Source organism: Pavona decussata, unplaced genomic scaffold (genome assembly GCF_977016875.1).
Source record: "Pavona decussata unplaced genomic scaffold, jaPavDecu1.1 SCAFFOLD_329, whole genome shotgun sequence".
NCBI classification, from domain to species: Eukaryota; Metazoa; Cnidaria; class Anthozoa; order Scleractinia; family Agariciidae; genus Pavona; species Pavona decussata.
This window is the reverse complement of record NW_028145717.1, coordinates 1,438,980-1,461,178: the sequence shown is the minus strand read 5'-3', so window position 1 is coordinate 1,461,178 and position 22,199 is coordinate 1,438,980. Positions and strand designations below refer to the sequence as shown.

General features: G+C 38.8%; 1 protein-coding gene and 1 pseudogene across 2 annotated transcripts; both read left to right on the top strand.

Moving 5' to 3' along the window:
- Window positions 1-22,199, top strand: part of LOC146453618 (uncharacterized) — a 35,810-nt pseudogene that overhangs the window by 7,199 nt on the left and 6,412 nt on the right.
- LOC146453619 (uncharacterized) lies at window positions 62-20,504 on the top strand. 2 transcript variants are annotated; one of them, XM_085096433.1, is made up of 16 exons: window positions 62-203; window positions 789-1,034; window positions 4,463-4,627; window positions 4,747-4,860; window positions 5,335-5,460; window positions 7,429-7,525; window positions 7,747-7,965; window positions 8,375-8,751; window positions 9,030-9,197; window positions 9,926-10,036; window positions 10,768-10,887; window positions 11,483-11,573; window positions 12,426-12,800; window positions 13,454-13,588; window positions 14,140-14,367; window positions 18,114-20,504. In XM_085096433.1, exons 1-16 carry the CDS (start codon window positions 66-68, stop codon window positions 18,452-18,454), a joined length of 3,051 nt encoding a protein of 1,016 aa, XP_084952559.1. In that variant the 5' UTR covers window positions 62-65; the 3' UTR covers window positions 18,455-20,504. The 2 variants fall into 2 exon arrangements, with proteins under 2 accessions (XP_084952559.1, XP_084952558.1); XM_085096432.1 differs by having other exon boundaries at window positions 14,134-14,367.

The following is a 22,199-nucleotide window of genomic DNA, read 5'->3' as shown; positions in this document are numbered from 1 at the left end:
CTCTATTCTCTCCTTAAACACAATATATACAAACCGGATTATCTTTTGAATCCTTAGGTGTTACCATGCAGAGAGGAAGAATAAATTCAACTGACATACCACAGGGATGGAATTGCAACAGCGGCTGTGATGTACCTGATCACTGTACATTGCCACGTTGCACAAATGTGGTATTCCCTCAGGCGTTCAGTGGATCGGGGACGGTAAGTTTATAAATCTAAGAATGATAATGTGTTTCATGGTGATTCCGGGGGAACGTGCTGTTTATCACATCCTTGGGGAAGTTAATGACAGAAAAAAACGGCAAAAACAAACTGTTCGAAATAGATCGTGGGAGGGATAGTGATTGGATAAGGGGAAAACAAAGCAGCCCCCACCCCCGTTAAAATGATATAAAATAAATAAAGAAGTAAATATATACAAAATTGCAGTAAGGAATGACAGGTGACTATGGGTAATGATGACATATCGAATATATCTACTGGGTCCTATAATATTCCTCTCTCAATCCAGGGATACGAATTTACTTAACTGAGCTCTTTGAGAATGTCAAACGGAAAGGCTATTGTTCTCCAATCATTCATGCTTTATTATAGTTATATTTCTTAAGTCTTAGGAATTGTTGCTGTTATTGAGACTGGAGATTTTGGAAAGAGGGAGGAATTAATGTTTAACCTCCACATGATTGGCATTGTTCCTGAATTTGTGCAATCCAAACAAACTTATAATATATTTATCCATAAGATGCTGCTCAATGTTTTCGTACTCTTCTATCTTTAACCTTTTAGGTTCGAGTTTTTGTGTCACTAAGTCATGAGGATTCCTCTATTGTTCATTCACCGTCAGCCTATTGGGAAACCGAGATAAATACTTCAGGATTTCTGCTATGTCAGCGTGCAACGGACTCCACAAATGGCACAGGAACAATAAACTGGGTGGCCTTTCAAGACAAACCAGGAATATCACATGGCAGTGTAACTTTCAGTGGAATATGGACAACAGAAACTAAGTGTGATAAAGTCACCTTTTCTCAGGTTAGAGAATAGAAGTGACGTTAGAGCTAACGATATATTAACTGTTCAATTTTCACGTTGCCCGTTTGACGCTTAAAACCAACAGGTCCGCCTGCCCTGCCCAGTTAGATCAAGTAAAAAGGTGTTCCGTTTCGTGTCAAGTCTTGCCAATTTGAATTTCCTTGCCGTTTTACTTTTATATCTGCGAACAACCAAGAAAAAACAGTTATCGAATCTTACAAAACCAATTTTTGATGGCAATAGATATCGCTTGAATGGTGAAATCCTTCTGCAGACTCTCAAAAACTGGGACTTGATCTCAATGATTGAGAAAAGCAGCACCGAGAAAAAATACAACACAATAATTTCAATGAGTTCCAAAAAATAAATATTTCATTCAGATATTGAAAGTGAGATTGTTATGCAGCTTAGTAATCAGAACCGCAGGGAAACAGTGATAAAGAGACGTACTAAGCATTTCCATCCAGCCCAAAGTCAAAAGGTAGAACCACCCTTAGGCCATTCATAAAAAACTATGGAGAACTTCGTCTGATCCATAGACTCAAAAGCTAGAACCAGTGTGCGCCGTTCATACGCAAGGGTCAGAATGAACTTCAACAGCGTAGTGTCAATCACCAATAGTACTCAAGGTTATTTTATTTATATAATGCTTTACCTTGACTAGTTTCAACATCACCTAAATTTAATTATTAATAACGAAAACAGTTAATCTCTATTGAGAAAAGATTACGGACCTATAGAACGAATTTAATTGTCGCACTTAACCCAAGCTAAATGTTATTCTTTTTATCAAGAATTGAAATAGCCATTAGAGATTTTATCCAGAAATAAACCTTATTTGCGTTTTAGAATTAAAAAAAGTGTTTTTTTTAAAACGATTATCAAGGATTGACCTCTAACTCGAATTTTATGCTTTAATGATCTGCTTTGCGTTCATTAAGACATCTGTCATGATATTGTTGTTTCTCAAAGCTTCTCAGTGTTTTTAGGATTAACTCAAGTTCTCAATTTTAATTGCGTGACCTGAAAATCATACGGTTATTAAATCAAAATACAGCATTTTTTGTGGGGGTTTTCAATTTTTTAATTGTTGTAACACAACTTTTGGTGACCAAAGCTTTATTTCCTGCAATTGTGTTTCATTTATCCAAGTATTGCGGTGTGTGTCTGATGATAGTTTACTCGGTCAAAGGCGGTTTTTTAAGGAAAGTAGATGCACTTTGGTCTTGGCATCCTTCATTGGAGTAGTACGTGACAAGTCTTTTAAAGTATAAAGGGCGCGCGCGCGGGGGGGGGGGGGGGGGGTGTAGGGGTTTTCATAGCCAAATTTTAATCTTGTTTTGATTGATTTTGTTTTTTTTTTACATTTGACTACAACCTATCACTCCCCCTTTGATTTTTTTATTTTTTTTTATTTTTTTCCGAGAACTATGGCCAAAGCAATCCTTTTGCGGGATTATTTTCTTTTGTGAGCAGGTTCTTTACTGTTCTGACTTCTTGTCCGATTTCTCTACTCTTCTGAGGCCACTCTTCTCTCTCTTCTATTCACTCTTCTGTGACTCCTGGTTTTTCCCGTGGAGCAAGACATCATCTATGTAATATTTCACGCCTGCTGTTCCTTCCTGGATCTGACTCACTTTTTTTTGGAATTTCTCTGAACAAGAACGGATGCCAAATGGTAAGACATTGAAGCAGAAACGTTCGTATGTAGTGCAAAACGTTGTCAATGGTCTTGTGATTCCCAGGCTAGCTTATTCTGCCAGAATTCTGAATCTGAGTTTTTTGAAGACTCTGGAACCTGGCAATGGTCCTCGTGTTTTGTCTACCGCTGAAAGTGGGTGGTTCTCACGAGCTCTAAATTTACTCATTAATCTTGCTCAGGTCTACACAGACCCTAACTTTTCCGCTACTCTTGGGAGTTACCTCCATGGGCTCATACCAATCAATAAGTTGGTCTACTATGGATATGACGCCCGTCTCTTACATTCTATCCAACTCTTCTTTTAATTTGTCTGATAGAGCTGTCGGGTTCTGTCTTTGGAACAGTGACTTGGAACGGTTTCGCATCCTCTTTGAGTGTGAGAATGGAGCTTTTCTTCATGACGCCCAGAGTTAACTGAACAGCTTAGATTGTTTGTTTGCTACATTAGCCTTGTAGTCATCACTGCTGAAGCTGTCGAGTTAGCTTCAGACGTTAAGCTGGGTCTCTTCCTAATAAAGTTCTCTCTAAATTTTTTTTATCAAAATTCACTTGTTCTTGAGCAAACGTTTTGCACATGTCACTCTGCTGTGAAAGTTCAGTTCAGTTTCTGGTTGTCTTGCTTAGCAATGGGGTTGGTTTTAGATTGTAGTGCAGACTTGGCGGAATTACGGTTACATCTGCAATTGAATCCACTTTAAATTCGGCTGGTTACCCATTCAATGTGACCTTTGCTTGTCATGAATCTCCTGCACCTCGTTGAACAGCAGCTAGTTCAGTAAGTTCACCCAGGAAGAATTCGTTATTATGCTCTATGTCAAAGAAGTTCATCTCACCCCCTCTCTTGCTGATATCTGCAAGCTTTTGCCCTGTGACCCACTTTGGAGCTCTTCATGTATTTAGATTCTGTAGCTAGACGGAGTCTCTGCATGTGAAGGGCCAAATCATCCTGGAAATTTTCCTTTAGCTGTGGGAAAGTTTGTTTCTTTTTCACTATTTCAGACTGCCTGGACTTTGCAATTGCCTTTTCCGAAGTGAGGAAGGAATCCAGTTGCAAATGTACACAGAGTTTTTTGTCTCCCACCCCCACGACAATGCTATCTCGGATGAGATCTTCCAGATTCAGTGCCAAATTCACAATACTCGGCAAGACAATACCAATTAGTAAAAGAATGTTCCTCTGACTCATGTTTGTTCGTTAACTGAGGGATTCAATTTTGGCTCAGTTCCTACACTCAAGAAGAAAATTGTCATAACGAATAATCGGAGCAGCACAAAAAAGCCAAGATGTCTATAGCTGTCTCTGTTTCATTATGTTCAGAATTCTCCCACACACCGATGGCTGTTTGTTGCAAAGTGGGTCTGTGGGTCGTCAAGAGCTTACAAAGGGCACCCATACAAGTTTTAACAAAAGCGCGGGAATGAGAGTTGATGACTGATACGGAAAACGGACGAAGATTTCCATCCCTGAAAACAAGAATGGATTTCAGAGTCCACGTAGTCCTAACCACGAGTATAAAAAGATTGGATACATTGGTCGAAGATTATGTCAGGGGTTGAGGGTCAGGGAGGACACACCCCCATGGAAATTTCTGCCTCCCTCCCGTCCACCTTTGTATTCAATGAAACGTTACCTTTCAGAAACAATTGATATTCTTTCAAATAATGGGCATTGACTACACGTATAAATTAAATTATCATTTGACTGATGCAAAAAATTGTTTTGCAGAGCTTTGGTGGAAGGCCTACTGTGTTTGTCACCGCTAAATACTCTCGAAGTACTAAACCTAATGATGCCGTCTATGTCTGGTTGGAAAATCTAGAAAGTCGGGGATTTGAGGTCTGTATACGAGAATTCTTGCCTTTTGACGGAAAACACAAGGATACAATTGTGGTAAGTCGCTTCTCGAACTACCATCCTGTACTTGGCAGTAACATGTAAACGTACACTAATTTTAATTTACCTTAGGTGGAAAGACTAGTTATAATAATGGAAATTTTTCTTTTTTATAGGACTGGTTTGCTTTCCTCGGCAATGGTTCCAATCTCAATTTTACGATCACTGAAGAAGCGGTTTTTCCCAACAAAGGCAAACCCTCAGCTAACGACAACTATGGATTCTGTCAGGTAAGTGACAACTGTCAGTCACCTCGCTTTATTTTTAAGCAAATCAGAGCTAACCTTTTTATTATAATATCATTAATATATGTCACTCAAAGTGATATTATCAGTTGCGATTAGTATTTCTGTTCTTTTAATAATATCAATACATTACCCAGCAGGCAAAAATTGAGAATAAACAAAATACATTATCTCAAAATATTCCTTTGCAGAGCACTCTGAATACTTACAGCACTTAAATAGTGAAATCAACTCTAATGAAACAAATATAGATAATAAGATAAATAAATAAATAATTAAATAAATAAATAAATAACTAAATATAACAAGCATATAGTTACTAAAAAAAGTTCCTGAAAAAACTTTCTTTGCTAATGACTGTTTGAGCTACTTCACCATTAGATAAGATTAATTAAAACTTCCGCATTGATTTATAAATCTAATTAGTTGTTTGTTTATTCATTTATCTATCGTTTTCAGGAAGTGCCTTTTAACATCACGTTCTATGCGTCACCAGTTGTCCTTGTGTCCGTTCATCACCAATATGACCGTCAAGCGAAAAGCTTCGTTCCCCCAGAAAACAACATCATCACGGCCTGGGTGGAGGTATGATATTATCAGCTGTCTTATTTTCGCTCTATAAGACGGGATTTTGCCCTGTGAGAAGGGACCCTGTGGAAAGAAAAAGGACGCAATTTGTTCCAAATGGCTTTGAACGGCTGTACTAGACAAGTGACACAATCCTCCTGTGGAAAGGCACCCTGAGAAAAGAAACAGAACGCACTTTTTTCAAACTGGGTTTAACTCCTTCTGAATGAGACAAGTTAAACAATCCTCCAGTGGGAAGGAACCCAAAGAAATCAATCTGAAAGCACTTTGTTGAAAATGGGTTTAAACTACTGAAATAGACAAGTGCAACAATCCTCTAGTGGGAAGGGACCCTGAGAATAGAATCAGAACGCACCTTTTTTTCAAAATGGGTTTGAACGACTGAACAAGACAAGTGAAAGAATCCTCTTGTGGGAAGCGACCCTGAGAAAAGAACCAGAACGCTCTTTGTTTCAAATGGTGTGGAACTGATGAAAGAGAGAAGTAAAAATATCCTCATGTGGGAAGGGACCCTCAGAAAAGAATCAAAACGCTCTTTGAACTAGACAAGTGAAACAATCTTCCTGTGGGAAGGGACCCAGGGATAAGAATCAGAATGCACTTTGTTTCAAATGGTGTAGAACTGCAGAAATAGAGAAGCAAAAAAATCCTCCTGTGGGAAGGGACCCTGAGAAAAGAATCACAACGCTCTCTGCTCCAAATTGTGTTTAAGTGCTGAACTAGACAAGTGAAACAATCCTCCTGTTGGAAAGGATCCTGTAATAAGAAACAGAACGCACTTTGTTCCAAATGGGGTAGAAGTGCTGAACTAGACAAGCTAAACAATCCTCCTGTTCGAAAGGACCCCATGAAAAGAATCCCAACGCACTTTGTTCGAAATGGTGTTAAAAGGATGAAGTAGACAAGTAAAACAATTCTCCTGAGGGATGGGGCCCTGAGAAAAGAAACAGAACGCACTTTGTTTCAAATGATGTGGAACTGCCGAACTAGACAAGTGAATCAAGCCTCGTATCGGAAGGGACCCCGAGAGAAGAATCAGAAGGGAACTTTTTTCCAAATTGGGTGGAACTACTGAAATAGACAAGTAAAAGCAGCCTCCTGTGGGAAGGGACCCTGAGAAAAGCAACAGAGCGCACTTTTTTCTAAATGGGGTTGAAGTGCTGAACTAGACAATTGAAGGTATCCACCTATGGGAAGGGACCCTGAGAGAAGAATCACAACGCACTTTGTTCCAAATGGGGTTGAAAGGCTAAACTAGACAAGTAAAAGAATCCTCCTATGGGAGGGGACACTGAGAAAAGAATCAGGACGCACTTTGTTCCAAATAGGGTTGGACTACTGAAGTGGAAATTTAAAAGAATCCTCCTGTGGGAATGGACCATGAGAAAAGAAACAAAAGCACTTTGTTCCAGATAGGGATGACCTACTAAAATAGACAAGTAAAAGAATCCCCTTGTCGGAAGGGACCATTACAAAAGAAACTGAACGCACTTCGTTTCAAATGGGGTTGAACGACTGAACTAAAGAAGTGAAACAACCCTCCTGTGGGAAGAAGGGTATCAGAACGCACTTTGTTCCAAATGGGATTGAACGGATGAACTAGACAAGTCAAAGAATCCTGATGTGGGAAGGGACCCTAAGAAAAGAATCAGAACCCACTTTGTTGCAAATGTTATTGAACGGATGAACTAAACAAGTAAAAGAATCCTCTAGTGGGAACTAGACAGGTTAAACAATCCTTCTTTGGAAGTGGACCCAAGAATAAGAATCAGAACGTACCTTGTTCCACACGGGGATGAACGGCTGAACTAGCTAGACACGTTAAACATTCCTTCTGTAGGATTTGGATTTGGACGTTGGAAAAAATTCAAATTATTTTTAAAGTTATTAATTATAAAGATCTGGCTTTTTACCTAAACATGAAAATGGGAGTAAGTGTTATCAAATTGTTATTATTTTTTGCAGGAGGTTGGCCTTAAGGGTATGAAGATTTGCGTAAAAGACTTACAGGGATCAGGAAGTGGTCACGACCCTTTAACAGTCTGCTATGCTGTGATTGGGGGTTGGTTTTTCATTTATTATATTTAGATATGTTTTGTGTTTTAATTAACTTCTTAATTAATTAATTTATTTATATTCATTTATTGCAATTTTACCAAAGTTATTTATCTTTACTTACACTGCCAATAAGCAAGCTATTCAAGAAATCTCTCATTTTACACGCAAGTATGACATTAAAGAAAATATTTAGTTATTTTTTAATTGTTGTTTTTTTTGTCACAGATCTCGATCCCTGTCTTAATGTGCATTGTCCACGGTTTGGAGTGTGCAAGACGTACAGTGCGCATGACGCTCGCTGTGAGTGTTTTGAACAATGTCCCTCCTATCAGGATCCAGTGTGCACTGCGAATGGAACAACATACGACAACAAATGCTGGCATGAGTTAAGTTACTGTAGAGGACTGGAAAATAACCTTGTGTACCATCCAGGAAGTTGTGAAGGTAAGAGAGATGCTCTATAATAATACCTTGCATGAAAGCTCCACAGAAGACCATGTTATACAGTTGTGCATTCTCCTTTTGTGAAATGAGAAACTTGTACTCTGCAAAGAACTCACTCGGCTATCTGCAGAATATTCAAAGGACAGCTAACAACAAAAACAGAAGCGTAATAACCAAAAAACAGGGTCTCGTGTGCCAGACCACAAGTTAATCGGGTACGTGGGACCTACCAAACTGGTGAGAGGTTAAAACCAAACTATAAGTTAAAACAAAAACGCGATTTTAATCAACACAACTGTCAGTGTAGCAACTAGATCACATTGCAAAAGGTGCTGCAGATCAGATACCAACCAAAGAGTGAGTTATCAGTTTGACTAATTAATGTTATACACGTTAAATTGTTTACCAGGTTTTCCAATTGTTCGAGGCCGAGTAGAACTCCTCCATGTTCCAGAATGGACCGATTCCAGCTGCAAAACAGTGGCTTTTCCTCCATACCGCTTCTATCCGGACAAACAGGTTTACGTTCAAGTCACCGTTAATCACATGAAACTTAACGATTCCGTAACAGTCCACGACGCAGTGACATCGTGGAGTGAAAATATCAGTCCAAAAAATTTCACTGTTTGCGTTATGCAAACTGGGAGAAAAAAGGAGAATTTCAACCCATTTGCAACTGTCGAATGGATCGCGTACCAAGGAGCCCCACCAGAGGGCTTGACTGGAAAGATTCAGCTGCAAAAGTGGTGGTCTGGGACAAACTGTGCAGATGTAACTTTTCCCAAGGTAGGACGTAAGAAAACAACATTTAATAAAAATCCAAACCTGCACTCTAGGTAACTCTGATATACAATCAGCAATTATCTAAGTGTCAATCCTGTCATAGTTTTGTTCTGTGTAAAACAACTAAACAAGTAGTTTGGAATCGAAATATATAATATGGATATATACGTTGGATGTTCATTCTGCCAGGAATCTCAGGAAACAGTAAAAACATTTAAATATACTTGTTAACCAACTGATTTTCGCTATTTCCGACTACCTCTTTTCTTGTAATTTTCTAGGACAAGTTTGCTGAAGCGCCTGTGGTTCTTATAACGTCAGAACATTTAAGGACAGGAAATGAGTATGATGCCGCTCTCATTTGGCTCGAAGATACTACAAAGAGCTCTTTTAAGGCATGCCTTAGAGAAATGCAGAATTTTGATGGAAAACATGAGGACATTAACGTGGTATGCTCTTAGCTATAGGTGTTTTGTACAAAGCTACTACCATTAATGTTCAATCCCCTGATTGGTTGAAGTTATTGTCGTTTTGAGCAATTTTTTATGCAAGGTAAAAGTTGCACGAGTGCTACAGCGCACTACAGTCAGACCTCTATTAAGCGGCCACCTATTAAGCGGCCACCCTCCATTAAGCGGCCACTTTCTAAAGTCCCGAATTATTATTTTGTCAGTAAAGTGCTGTATTCGATGCCTCTATTCAACGGCCAACCTCTATTAAGCGGCCAGTTTTCAAAGTCCCCAGGGTGGCCGCTTAATAGAGGTGCGATTGTATCAAAATTTTTAATAAAACAAGAAGCTTTGACAAATATATCATTAGGTTCTTTCCTCTTCAAAAAAGTTATGATATTCAGCTGTTTGCTTATGCGTTTCTGAGTACTTTGTGTAAGGAGTGATCATGAGTTCGAGATTAAGGCCGAAGGGCTGCACTGTTTGGTTTTCAAAAAGTGGCTTTTTGTACCGCGTTGTCTAGCCGAAGGAGAAAAGCATACTTAGGTGATAAAACGCTTTTCCGGGCAAGACCTTCTCTTAATACCTTGGCTTCTGAGTATGCTTGTGTCACTGACGACATAATACATTCACTTTCAACAACACGTCTCACAGAATTGTCAGTGGCTTCTTACATTTATTGGTTGGTATTCAGTGGTTCCATTTAAGACTGTTATTTCTTTTGACAGAACTGGTTCGCGTTCGCCAAACTCCACAAACCGCTATTTAACGAGCACGGAACGATCGGTTTTCCAAACACAAACCCACCAGCAGACGAAAACAACAACGCTTACTGTGAGGTAGGGAAAACTTGACTGGATCCAGAAAGCAAGGGCCTTAAAAATTAAAACGAATTTACGTGGCTAATTTCTCAATGGAGAAGGGTAGATTACATGGAACTCTTTTGCGGAATATGCAGGCTTACAATACATTGCCAAATCATGCAAATATATGGAGCCCTGTGTAAGACACGCTGCAAAATCGAGTGTCGCGGTACGATATATACGAATGGAGTCCAGTATGATATCTATAAGTACTTGGATTTGTGTTTCCTATGGCAAAGTACATGCATTCATCATAGGTTCCTACATGCAGCCCTTTTTCATGTCTAGCCGTGATTTACTGTTGTGACGTGATGTTCACGCTTGCCGCCACCACGTGAGATGCAGTGGAAGCTTAGCGTGCCATGGTATATCAAGAAAACTGTGTCACGGAGCCTGGTTTAATAAGATATTCTTTTCCTATGTAGCCATAAACTCTGTATTAATCAAGAGTCAATGGCCTTAAACAAAAAACGAGAAGAACCACTTAAACAGGATGTTCAAAAAAAAAAAAAAACGAAATCAGCATATATTTCTAAAAGAAATGATTTTTTTCTGTAAGAAATGTGATGAGAATGAAAATAAGAGAGAAAGATGATTGACTTGACACATATATGTACAAATAAATAAACAAATTAATTAATTAAAAGTAAATAAATACAACACAAAACAATAAAACCTGTTGTATTAACATTTATTTTCTTTTGCAGTTTGTTTCATTTACAAGAGCTTATAACTCAACGCCAACGATTTTAATATCCGCTAATCACAGCACGACGGCAAGTGGAAACTCAGCTTCAGTGCACAACGGGATCACAGCTTGGATCGAGGTAAGGCTTTTTTATAGAAGCAACTTTTATATAAAGTATTTCGAAACTGTAACTATAGAGTGTGTGCTCGGCGGCCATGTTGGAGGGCTAAAACAATAGAAGATATTTGCATAAAAATAGAATATATTTCGCAAAGGAAAATCATTGTATTGTTTCGGTCCTCCAACATCTCCGTCGTGCACACACTCTATACCAATGGGAAATTACCTTTTAAGAAACTGTGTCCGGCATAACGAATCAAAGGAAAACTTAGGAAAATATATATAATATACTTAAATACTTGTTGACGTTTTTTTTTCTTTTCTTTATTAAAAAAAAAGCTCTTTTATCTTTGTTCTCTTGCTCGCTTAACAAAGCCATGTCAGAGACAAAACCTAAGAATTTGAGAATGGTGAAAAAAATTTAGGTTCCACGGATCGTCCTTTATTAAAAATTACGGCAATAAAAATTTTGCAATTCATTTTTCAGCGACGTTAGTCGTTTAATCATGAGATAAATTATTGGAAATCTTTTGGGAATAGATTTATTGTTCGGAAAAAAATCTTAACGCCAACTAAAGAAGCAAGTAAGCATCAATTAAATTTTACTTCTACAGAACATGAATTCCTCTGGATTCAGAGTCTGTGTCAAGGAATTGTACCAGACCAGATATGATCCGCTGTCAGTAAGTTACGCGGTGCTTACAGGTCAGTAAATACGCCTTGTTGTCTGGTATATTCAACTTAATAATGCATAGTAACCTAGAAAAGATAATACTGTATTATGCGCAGCACGATGAGAAGTAAAATGTGTGAAATACTCAACAGAAGCAAACAAGAGGAACAGAATAGAACCTCGGTTTTTAATTAATTCCATTTTAGAGCCATTCGATGAAGAACGAAAGTTGCGTCACTGAATTGTATTCATGAATATATTGATATGTCATTAGCTTTATTAAGGACAATCGACGGCCTGTTTTTGGCTACTAATGATTATTATCCATTGTCACAGGGGCACCCAACGACAGTTTTCTCTCAAATCCTTTGCAACGCAATTCTAGGCTATCTGGAGTGCCTTTAAGCTCTGTAGGTTCATTTTAGGCCGCGCTATAATATTTTTTATCTGTTCGGTCATTCTTTGGGAACTTGAGTGTTTTCAAAATTACTAGGGCATTTATGTCCATTTTTCGAAAACCTTTGGTCTTATTTCCTTTTCGAAAATCTTAGCTGACCTTCCTTCGGTGACCTTCGGTACCTGAAAACACTAGGCCTTAAATTTCCGATATCACGAACGTTCGAGGTGAAAATTCTCTTTAGAAAATTGCCGGGGATTAAGTAGTCTCCCTCGCAGCCGTTTTTTTGGGCTGTCACGCAACGCTCCCCCTAAAACAAGGGGAGCGTTGCGTGACAGCCCAAAAAACGGCTGCGAGGGAGACTAGGGATTAAGGGCCTTCCGAACAGATAAATTAGCGAAGCGATCCGTTGGGTGCCCCTGTTAGCAGTTTTATTCTTTGGTTATTACAGTTCTGGATTTCATAATCTCTTCTGATATATTTACAGATGTCTGTGATCCTGGCTGGAGCTATTTCAATGGCTTTTGTTACTATACAAGTGAAACATGCACAAACTGGACCACAGCGATGAACAAATGCCGTCAAGAAAAATCAGTCCTTGTCGACATTAACAACAATGAAGAGAACGTGTTTTTGCAGCATCGTCATAATGGCGAAAAATCCTGGCTGGGATTAAATGACATCTCCACAGAGGGTAGCTTCATTTGGGCGGATCTTGGAGCTGGAGACTTCACAGCTTGGGCTAAGAATCAACCAAATAATTTTAGAGAAGAAGACTGCGTGCACGCACTTGGCGTGGAGCACAACTACAAATGGAATGACGTCAAGTGCAGTGACTGCCATCAGTATACTTGTAAGAAAGGTAGGCTGATTACAACTGAAACTGGTGAAGAATGATTGATAGACACCAGTGACCAAACAAAATATAATGAGATTCAAAGCGTGACACAAGAGAAGGGAACATTTTGTCGACAGTTTCAAGTTACACGGGGGCCTTTATTATTTACAACAGTATGCTTCACCTTTTGATTAAATAGAGTGAGGAACCGAAGATGAAGAAGAAGAAGAAGAACCTTTATTGATTTATAACGCTCAGGGTAGCCCCTTCAGATGCAAAAAGCTGTCTGTTATCAATGGGAGCCCTGAGCACAACAATGTACTAAAACTATGATATACATATACATTGAACTAATACAGACATGACAGTTGTCTAGTTACGAGCACATTCAAACGATAGTTGGCTTAAAAATTGTGTGAGTCCCTGCGAAACAGTGTTTTTCTAACGAGTACGTCTATGGAAAAATATTGTAAGAAGAAAATCTACTTTTTATTTAATGAGGTAGTTCTGGTTGTGCCTTCCTGTTTAAGACCATCAGTCGTGCATGTTTCCACTTTTGAGAAACCAGAAGTTTAAATACACAACTGCTATTACTGCTGTTTTGGAATAAATAAGTAACAGTAATAGATATCTTAAATTCTACTACTTTATTTTTAATATTTTAAATTATTTTTCAGATCTTAATGAATGCACCAAAGAGACATCTTACTGTCATCAGCTGGCCACCTGTACAAACAAACGTGGATCCTATTCCTGCAAGTGTAACAGTGGATATGTGGGAAATGGCTTTGATTGCTATTATAGTTATGCTGGTAAGTATTCTAAAAGTGTGGCCGTTTAAAGGATCTTTTTAAATAAGCTGAAACTTATATGATATAAAAGATATTTGACCTAGTTTTGTTAGCAAATAGCCCGCGCAGTACTCAACGAATAGTCCAGTCCACTAAAACATTTTCCCCTTCCCCCACTTCCCGTATCAAAGTGGGTATCTATTTAAGGCTCTTAGCTATTCAGCCATCCTACGTGATTAATAGCAAGATTTAAATGCAGGTTGAAAGTTGTATAAAAACAAATAAACGACAAAATGTTAAATTGTTGTCCTCAAAAGGAAGGAGGTTTGGAAATATGAAATATGATCTTTAAAAAATATCATAAATTCAATGAACTTTTGCTTTGAATTCCTCTTAAAATTATTAATGGTTGGAGAAGTTATTGCGCGGAATTTTTCTTAACTGCCTTCGAAGATTTTGGAAATCGAATCAGCCAGTCTTTCTCGTGTACGCTATATATTTTAAAAATATGTATATCGTTTATGTTTTGCCTCTCATGATGACATTTTATAATTTTTCAATTGAAGGCTTAGGACATTCATCCATTCTGCAAAACAACGATAATTACCTTGGCACTTTAAGCAACTGGCTCAAACCTGTCCTTCAGAGTAAATCTTCTTACTGGAAGCGGTGTTGGCGTGCGTCCGTTGATGGTTGGGCTGCATCTACCTTTCACTCCGGGTGCGATAACAAGGGTCCTACCGTGACGATAATAAAGGTCGGCCAGTATATATTTGGAGGATACGCCAGTGTCTCATGGAGTAAGTGACTTTATTTACCTTGCAGTAATTTTCAAGCGTTTAGAATAACTCTTTGATTTAACTCATGGTTGTGGCCCTACCATATTTGGAGTGATTATAACTCCAAAAAAGATGTTTTTAACTCCGTATTGGAGTTAGCTTTGCTCGGTAAAAAGCACAAACTTTCCTTGAATCATATAATTGGAAAATGGAGTCACAATTTGAATTTCTTATCAAGAGTCTGTCAATCACCAATGTTAAAATACAGTAATTCCTCAAAACATCATTTTAAACCTAAACTGTTAACTCCATTATTGGAGTGGAATAGCTCAGCTCAGAGCTAATTACCGGGTTGCGTCGTAAAGCAGAAAGAAAACAAATCATAAATCAGAGAGAATTTAAATCGGATGTAACATCCGCGTTTGAACAGAAGTTAAGTTAGACCTTGCTTAAGCCAAAATCAGGCTTTGAAGATTACTCCGAAAACCACGGGTAAGCTTCATCTAAATCCACGACTAAACCTCGTCTAAATAATCGGAATCGATCTTGGGCAAAGCGGTGGTATTCAGACTACGACCATCTCAACCTCGGTTTTAACTTCCTTTAAATAGTCGGTCCCTTAATTCGGATACTAAGACTTTCTGTTCCAATCTTAACTGAACGGTCCTAAATTCGAAAACAGCCAATATGAAGAATAAGCACATGACACACATGTATAGATATTTAAGTTTATATCAGATGCACTGCCTGATTTCATCGCACACTGGTTTCATTTAACAAAATCAGTTGTTTGTATTTTTTATAGGCCAGATCGTTTACTGTCGTTGTTCAACTAAAGAAAACTGTTTATTGCTTTCAATATCCCCTCATCTTCTTGTAATTTTTATGCTTTTCATTTGTGTAGCATAACTGTGGATCCTGCTCTAGACAACTTACTAGTTTTAAAAATTGATTTTTTTTTATGGCGCAATCTTGGTTTAAATATTTCATGTGTCAGAATTATACAGTGAAACTTCTGAGCATTAACTTAACCGCGCTGATCGAGTGAATTAAAAAAAAACCTTTTGTATTTCATTGCTTGCTTCTCATATTAGAACAACCATCACTACTACTTTTTCTCGTAAATCCGATGAATATGTGTTAAATTAAAAAAAAAGTACTAAAAAGTACTAAGAAACGGGCCCATAGTGTTCTTATGCAACGAAACCTTAAGATGTGTCAGTCTTTTCAGTTCCCTAGCAATACTGAACTAAACTTGACGATTTTCTCATTAAACTGTTAAATTCATTTAACCAAAGGGGTACATACAATCTTGAACAGAGGTCTTTAGATGGTTGCAATGTTAACTCTCCCTTCCCCCTCCACCAATGTTTCCAGTTTTCAAAGGGTTCACTTGCGCAAACGCGCTACGGGTTTTTATAATTATTCTTGGGCAAGGAATGCAAACCCGAAAAAATATGTCAGTGCTCCAAAGATTAGTGACTACCTTGTTGTTAGCCTTGAATCAATCCCTAAGGCCCGGTTCATACGTCGAACTTTACATGAGCCGAACCTAATACCTATTAAGGTCGACCCAAATAATTAAGTTCGGCAGTTGATTCAGACGTCGAACCTAACTGAAGTCGAACTTAATTAAAGCTAAGGTGAGAAAGTAGATTTTCGTGGTCAGCGGCTGCTGTTTTTACTCAACAAGATTCAAAATGGCGGGAAAGATGATTTAGAATTCACTTGTTTGGTAAAATAATAAAGATAGGCCAAACACGGCTCCTACTGGTCGAGATAGGAAGAATATGACCTTCAAAGCTAATTTGCTCTTACTAGTACGTCTTTCAAAGATCTCCCTTTTCTGTACGAAAGTAAGGAACTAGGAAGGGTCTTTGTAGATCTCCCTTAGCAGAGGCTGATTTTCTATCAAGTGCAGTGTCATTTACCAGGAGAGATAATCAGGGATGGAGACCGTAACGAGATGCCATTTTGATTTGTGGGCTTGTCCCCATGTGTTGTACCAAAAAATCTATTTTCAGAAAAAAATTGCGCCATACGCGCGTGCGCGCACGCGCGTAAACGGCCAGGATCGCGCGTGGAGAAATTGAAATTTTTTTCTACCCGTTCAAAATGGCGTCCAAATTTTAAAATTCTGCCAGGGAATATCTCCTCAGTGCCAACATTTAAGGAATTAGACTCTCACAAGGAAAAGGTAACAATTGAAAGAAGATGGGAAAAGTTGGAATAAGCGGCCTATTGATACATGACTCTTACCGTAAAGTCAAAAAGGCGCCAAAACGGTGGCGCTGCGTACGTTGCTACTGTTGGATGAATAAAAAAGCTTACACTCTACGGACATGTACTCAGACAGGTAAGGAATTTTTTATCTTTAGTGAATTTTTTGTCAGCTGCTTTGCGTGTCACATATAAGGTAGAAGCCGCACGCAAATTTTCGTGTATTCACGCGGGTTTATGACGTGAGGGGGGGGGGGGGGGAGCAATTTTTTCTAAACTGAATAGATTTTTATGGTACAACTCATGGGGACGCGTGGACCCCACACTTACGGTCTCCATCCCTGATTATGGCTCCTGTATTTACTCATCTGAATTGTTTTAGGTTAGGTACAGAAGGGCGATATTCCATAACAAAGCTCAAAATGTTTTTGCAGGTTTTTAGTTTGTTTTGTAGTGCCGACATTCTTTCGCGGAGGTTGACTTCTGAAAGAGTTTTATTTATAAGGTTATCGAGGTAACCTCTGTTGCATAATCTCTGTTTGAATAGAGTAATGTTTTCTTCAAATGTTGTTTTTGAAGATCTTGTTCTGAGAAGTCTTGATGCGTCGCCTTTGATAGAGCCTGTATTGGAAAGTTTCTGTCAGTTTAAAGTGCGTGTGCACTTCAAGGATAGATTCGTTTTTTTTTTTTATCTTTCGCATCTCAGAGAAGTATATTCAGTTGTTTTGGAACAAGAAGAACAAGCACATTCCTCTTTTCCCGCCATCTTGTTCAGAATGAAGTCCTTTGCGCACATGCCAAGTCGAGAGAATGCACAGACCTCTGGGATAGATATAATTTATATAATTTATACGTAACGTATGCATTTGGTTCGGCACATGAAAAATTCGACGTCTAAATCGAAGTCGAACTTTTGCCGTTCTATTCGACTGGCGCAGTCGAATAGAACGGCGGGTCGACCCAAATACAATTCTGTCGATCCTAACTGATTCATACGTCGATCTTTACATGCGCCGAACCAAATGATTAGGTTCGGCTCATGTAAAGTTCGACGTATGAACCGGGCCTAAGTGAAGCACCAGTTTTGAGCAATGAGACGCGTCTGTGTTTGCACGCTTTTTCGTTCACTAGAGGTACTGGGTGATTCTTTGTGACAACTTGAAATGGTTAGCGGGTTGGATTTTTTAATCGGTTGATCGAAGCGTCAGATCAAGGCTAAGCTGGTCTCTATATTGTCGCGTAGTTTTGTCACAGAGTAGCCTTAACTCCGCATTGTCTCACTATCTTCCTTAGTGTACAAGTGAGTACCGGCAAAAGACTGTCTGGGATAGTCCTGTGATTGACGCATTGCGACTCGGGGGGGAGGGGATGTAGGTCGGCTGGAGTAGTACTCCTAGTTGTTTCATACTTAGGTGATCAGGTTAATCTCCTACCCGCTGTGTGGCCGACTTAGGCTTGAAGTGCGACTTTACCTTTATCCCATGGGGTAATCATCAGAAGAATGTGTCAGTTTGTTTGATTTTTTTATTTCTTTATTTCCTTGTTAGTTTCCAGTTGTGGTTATCGATACGATTCGAAAGCTTTCCTGTTTTCACTGGTAAACAAGCCAGGATGGGCGCCAGTGAAACTGACTCAAACAGGACAATATAGTTATCAAAGGGCTCATTCCACATACAGCTGCTCCTCTTATGGACCTACTTTCGGGGGTCATGACATTTACGTATCTGACTACGCCTCATCAAAAATAAATTCATACGAAAACCTTGGATACACCTACGCAACACCCAGTGGGTACAGCTATGGCAGCGACTTTACACGAACATTCCTCACAGGAAGTTACCATAACTTCCAACCGGATGAAATAGAAACTTTCTACGAAACAACTTAAAAAACACAAACTGGCGATGGAGTTTTGGCCCCAGCTTACAGTCTTTAAATATCACAAATATGAATTATATGTTTCTATAACGGTAAGACATAAGCTGAGACACAAAAATCATTTTCCTAGAACTCAAGTAGCAGAATGATATGTCATTAAGAGAACATTTAATTAACGTATAATTCATAGCAGTAACTATTCCTATTCTGTGTAGTACTGACCTTCATTGACATAAAAAAAATATTTTAAAAGACGATTTGTTCTGTGGAGAGACATTACTTATGTTATTTTAGGCTTTTGGTCTTAATTTTGATTTTCTGTTTTTAATCGGGAGAGGGAAGAGGGCTTTGTGAAAATTTGGCAATTTTGATTTATCTATCGCCGATTGCTAGCGTCCCTCCCCCTAGCGATTATATAAGGGACTTTTTTCACTCGGTAGGGTGACCAGTCCTGAGTTAGCTCCTTACCTGGTATAAGAACAAATCTGATAATCAAGGAATCTGTAACTGAAGATAGGGGATGCACTTGAAAACAAAAGGGGACAGAAATATTCAAAGCAATGTTCTCAGTAAGGCGATAAATGGCATAACACGTAACAGGTATTACGTGACGACAAAAGAAACTTTAGAATTGCACGGAGTAACAAATGCTGTGTTAGATAAGTATTTCAAACTTTGTTTAGACACGTGTTTGATCTTACTGTGAACTTGAAGAAACAGCTATTACAATGCCCCTGTCTTTCTCACACACTCAATGGAGTTAATTTTGGACGACAATGGAAGTTGTTGATATGATCTATCTCAAGCTTCGCACTAACTTAAGCGTAAATTCCAAGAGCAGCTTTCATGCCGAGAGTTAAACAGCTTTTCTTCAACCAAACAACTCGGGCAGCCAGTTTCAAGTGCATTCCTTCAACTAAAACGCCATTTACACTTGACCAGCGTAATAGTTTAAGACACTGCGTGCAATTTTACAATGTTAATTATTGTAGTTGATCTCCAACAATCGATCTTTTCACGCTGAGTGAAAAGCGATTATTAAAGGTTCCATCGACGTTGCAGGTTCCTAAAAGATAACTTCACTTGTAGGTATTGACGTGCAATTGCATAGATTACATTAAGGAACCCTTCAAAAGGTGGCCTTAATGTTACTGTTACCCAAATTCACGCGTAAAAATAGCCATATATCCATGTATTTTACACTCTAGCTGCAGGGGTCTGGCTGGCGCCAGAAATCCCGTTTAAATGGTCTAGTAGTCATAGAAATATTACTGATGATCGGTTCACGGTCAATGACTAGCTTTCTCTCTCTGGCGATTAGCGGTAGCTGAGTGTGAATACTGCCTAAAAACTTTTAACAATACCATGATGCAATGGAAGGGAATCATAATATTCTTTTTTATGGTTTGAAGTCGTTGATTGACTTCTATCTTGGATCCGTTTGTTTTAGATATATGGATCAAATTGTAAAAGTCTCTTAGTGATCCTCTCTTGAAAAGAAGTAATTGCCTTTAGTAATTAAGGAGATAGGGTATTTTTAGGTGCATGGAGTAAATTCTTAAAGGATAGTCAGCATTTCAGGTGATCATGAATCACTTGAATGTCGACTATGAGATTAAACATAAGTTTATAGCTGGTGAGAGAACTTTATCTTATAACCGGCATTAGGCAATACTGTTACCTCTTTTATGATCGCAATTAATCAATACCCAGTGTCGTTAACTTGATTGCTGTCTTTCATGGCATCAGCACAATTATGTTGCTTAAAAAACTGAACAGCGAAAACGATCTTTAAATTTATTTTTACGACAAGGTAACTTGACCATTTTTTTAGTAAGGTTTTCAATTGAAGTAGTTGAAAATTTAGCTGATTTTTCTGTTAGCCACAGAAAAGCATCGGAATAATTAAAAGTCATGTTTCGGGTATAATTATCATAATCAAAACTGATCATTGACGATCTTCATTTGGTGTTGGGTATTTTTAAATTTCAGAAATATTATTAAAAGCGAAATTGTAAACGTGTGGAGGTATGAAATAAAGATAAGAGTTACCTGTACAATGTTTCTAAGCTTATGTGTAATTGTCGTCCAAAATGAAATTCAGTGAAGTGATCCACACCACTAATGTACTAATACTGAGTCATGAGCTGAACTATCCTGGCGTTATTTTACTTCTATCACCACTGGGAGAACCGTTAAACTACTCCACCCCTGTAGTTTGACATTTCCACAGAGTTCTCGCTTCACCCCCTCCCCCTTTGTAGTTTGACATTTGAACGGATTTCTCGCCTCACCCCGTCCCCCTCTGTAGTTTGACATTTCGACGGACTTCTCGCCTCACCCCCTCCCCCTCTGTAGTTTGACATTTCGACGGACTTCTCGCCTCAACCCCTCACCTCTCTTCACCTCCACCATCCCCTCCCTCTTCCCTCTTTCATTCAATTGAAGAATGCGTGGAAATTAAGGACGCTCTGTAGAAGATATGCTTGTTGCCTTATTTTCCAATTATTTACTCTGCAAACTTTTATGCCTGACAAAGTGGCAAGTACCCCTCCCCACTCCACTGTCACCCTCCCCACTCCATCCCTTTCCTATCCCCGCTAGAGCAAGGACACGATATTGCCATTTCCGGACTGATGGTTTCATTTTCTTTAGTTCTTGGCGGTCATCACTATCCACAAATTGGGCTGCCACTGCAACAACATGAATTCATCCATCTCCAGTATTCCTCACTGTTCTTGTCTAAATGTTCATATAGCTAACACTTCTTACATGCCTAGCTAAAGGCCTAAAAATCAACCACCTCCCCTGTATCAATAAAGATGGCAGTTACACAGCTGGCATGTACCTAAAAAAAAATTGCAAGTGTTGGTAAAAAAAAGTTTTCTCCATTAATTTGAAATCTTTTATGCTTTGTTTTCATTTATGGACGGGTTTTTGTCCCAATATCTTGTGTTAAAATGCCTCTCAGCTTAAAGAAGGTTATGTCATTTCGTTGCCGCCGTGGAAACAGGTTTGTTTGTTAACGTGTTTTCTGGTCACTTTGCGGGTCGGAAACGCGGCAAAATATCCGAAATTTCCTTTGAATTTTCATCTTATTTCTCCTTTGGGAGACTGGGACCTAGCCTAAGCTTCTGACCTCGTTTTGGTTTTATTTGAACTCATCGCCGCCATTTTGGTTTTTGAATCCCCGCTGTCGCTTCTCAAAGACGAAAGAAAATGAAAATTTTTCGGGAATAGTTCACAAATTGCAGGAATTACATCCACGAAGGCTGTGTAGATGGAGAAAACAGTTCTGCTGTGCTTGAAGATGAAGTCAGTTCGTTAAGTACTCAAGCTGACGATATATGTGCTCAATCACCTCTGCGGGTTCTTACGGAATCAAAATCTACAATGTGCTGACAATTTAATAATTTTAATGAAAAATCTTATAATACCACGCTAAATGTTACGTCTGTCACAATGTCGATTCTTAGCTACAAACCTAAACAGATTTTTGTTTTCTTTGGTTCTGAAATACGGTACTGCTGCCGCGCTATTACCCTCCCACGCAGTCGTTTTTAGGGGACTCGTATTACCTCTTCCCCACAAACGCTTGTTTACCCAAACGCCACATTCCTTTCCGCCGCTAAGCCAATCACAGTGAACCTTCTAAAATCTGGAAGACTAACCATTACCTCAGAACGCGTCTCGTGGGAATAATGAAAAAAAATCACGGCGGAGACAGAACTTGACCGAGCTTACGTGAGCTTTGA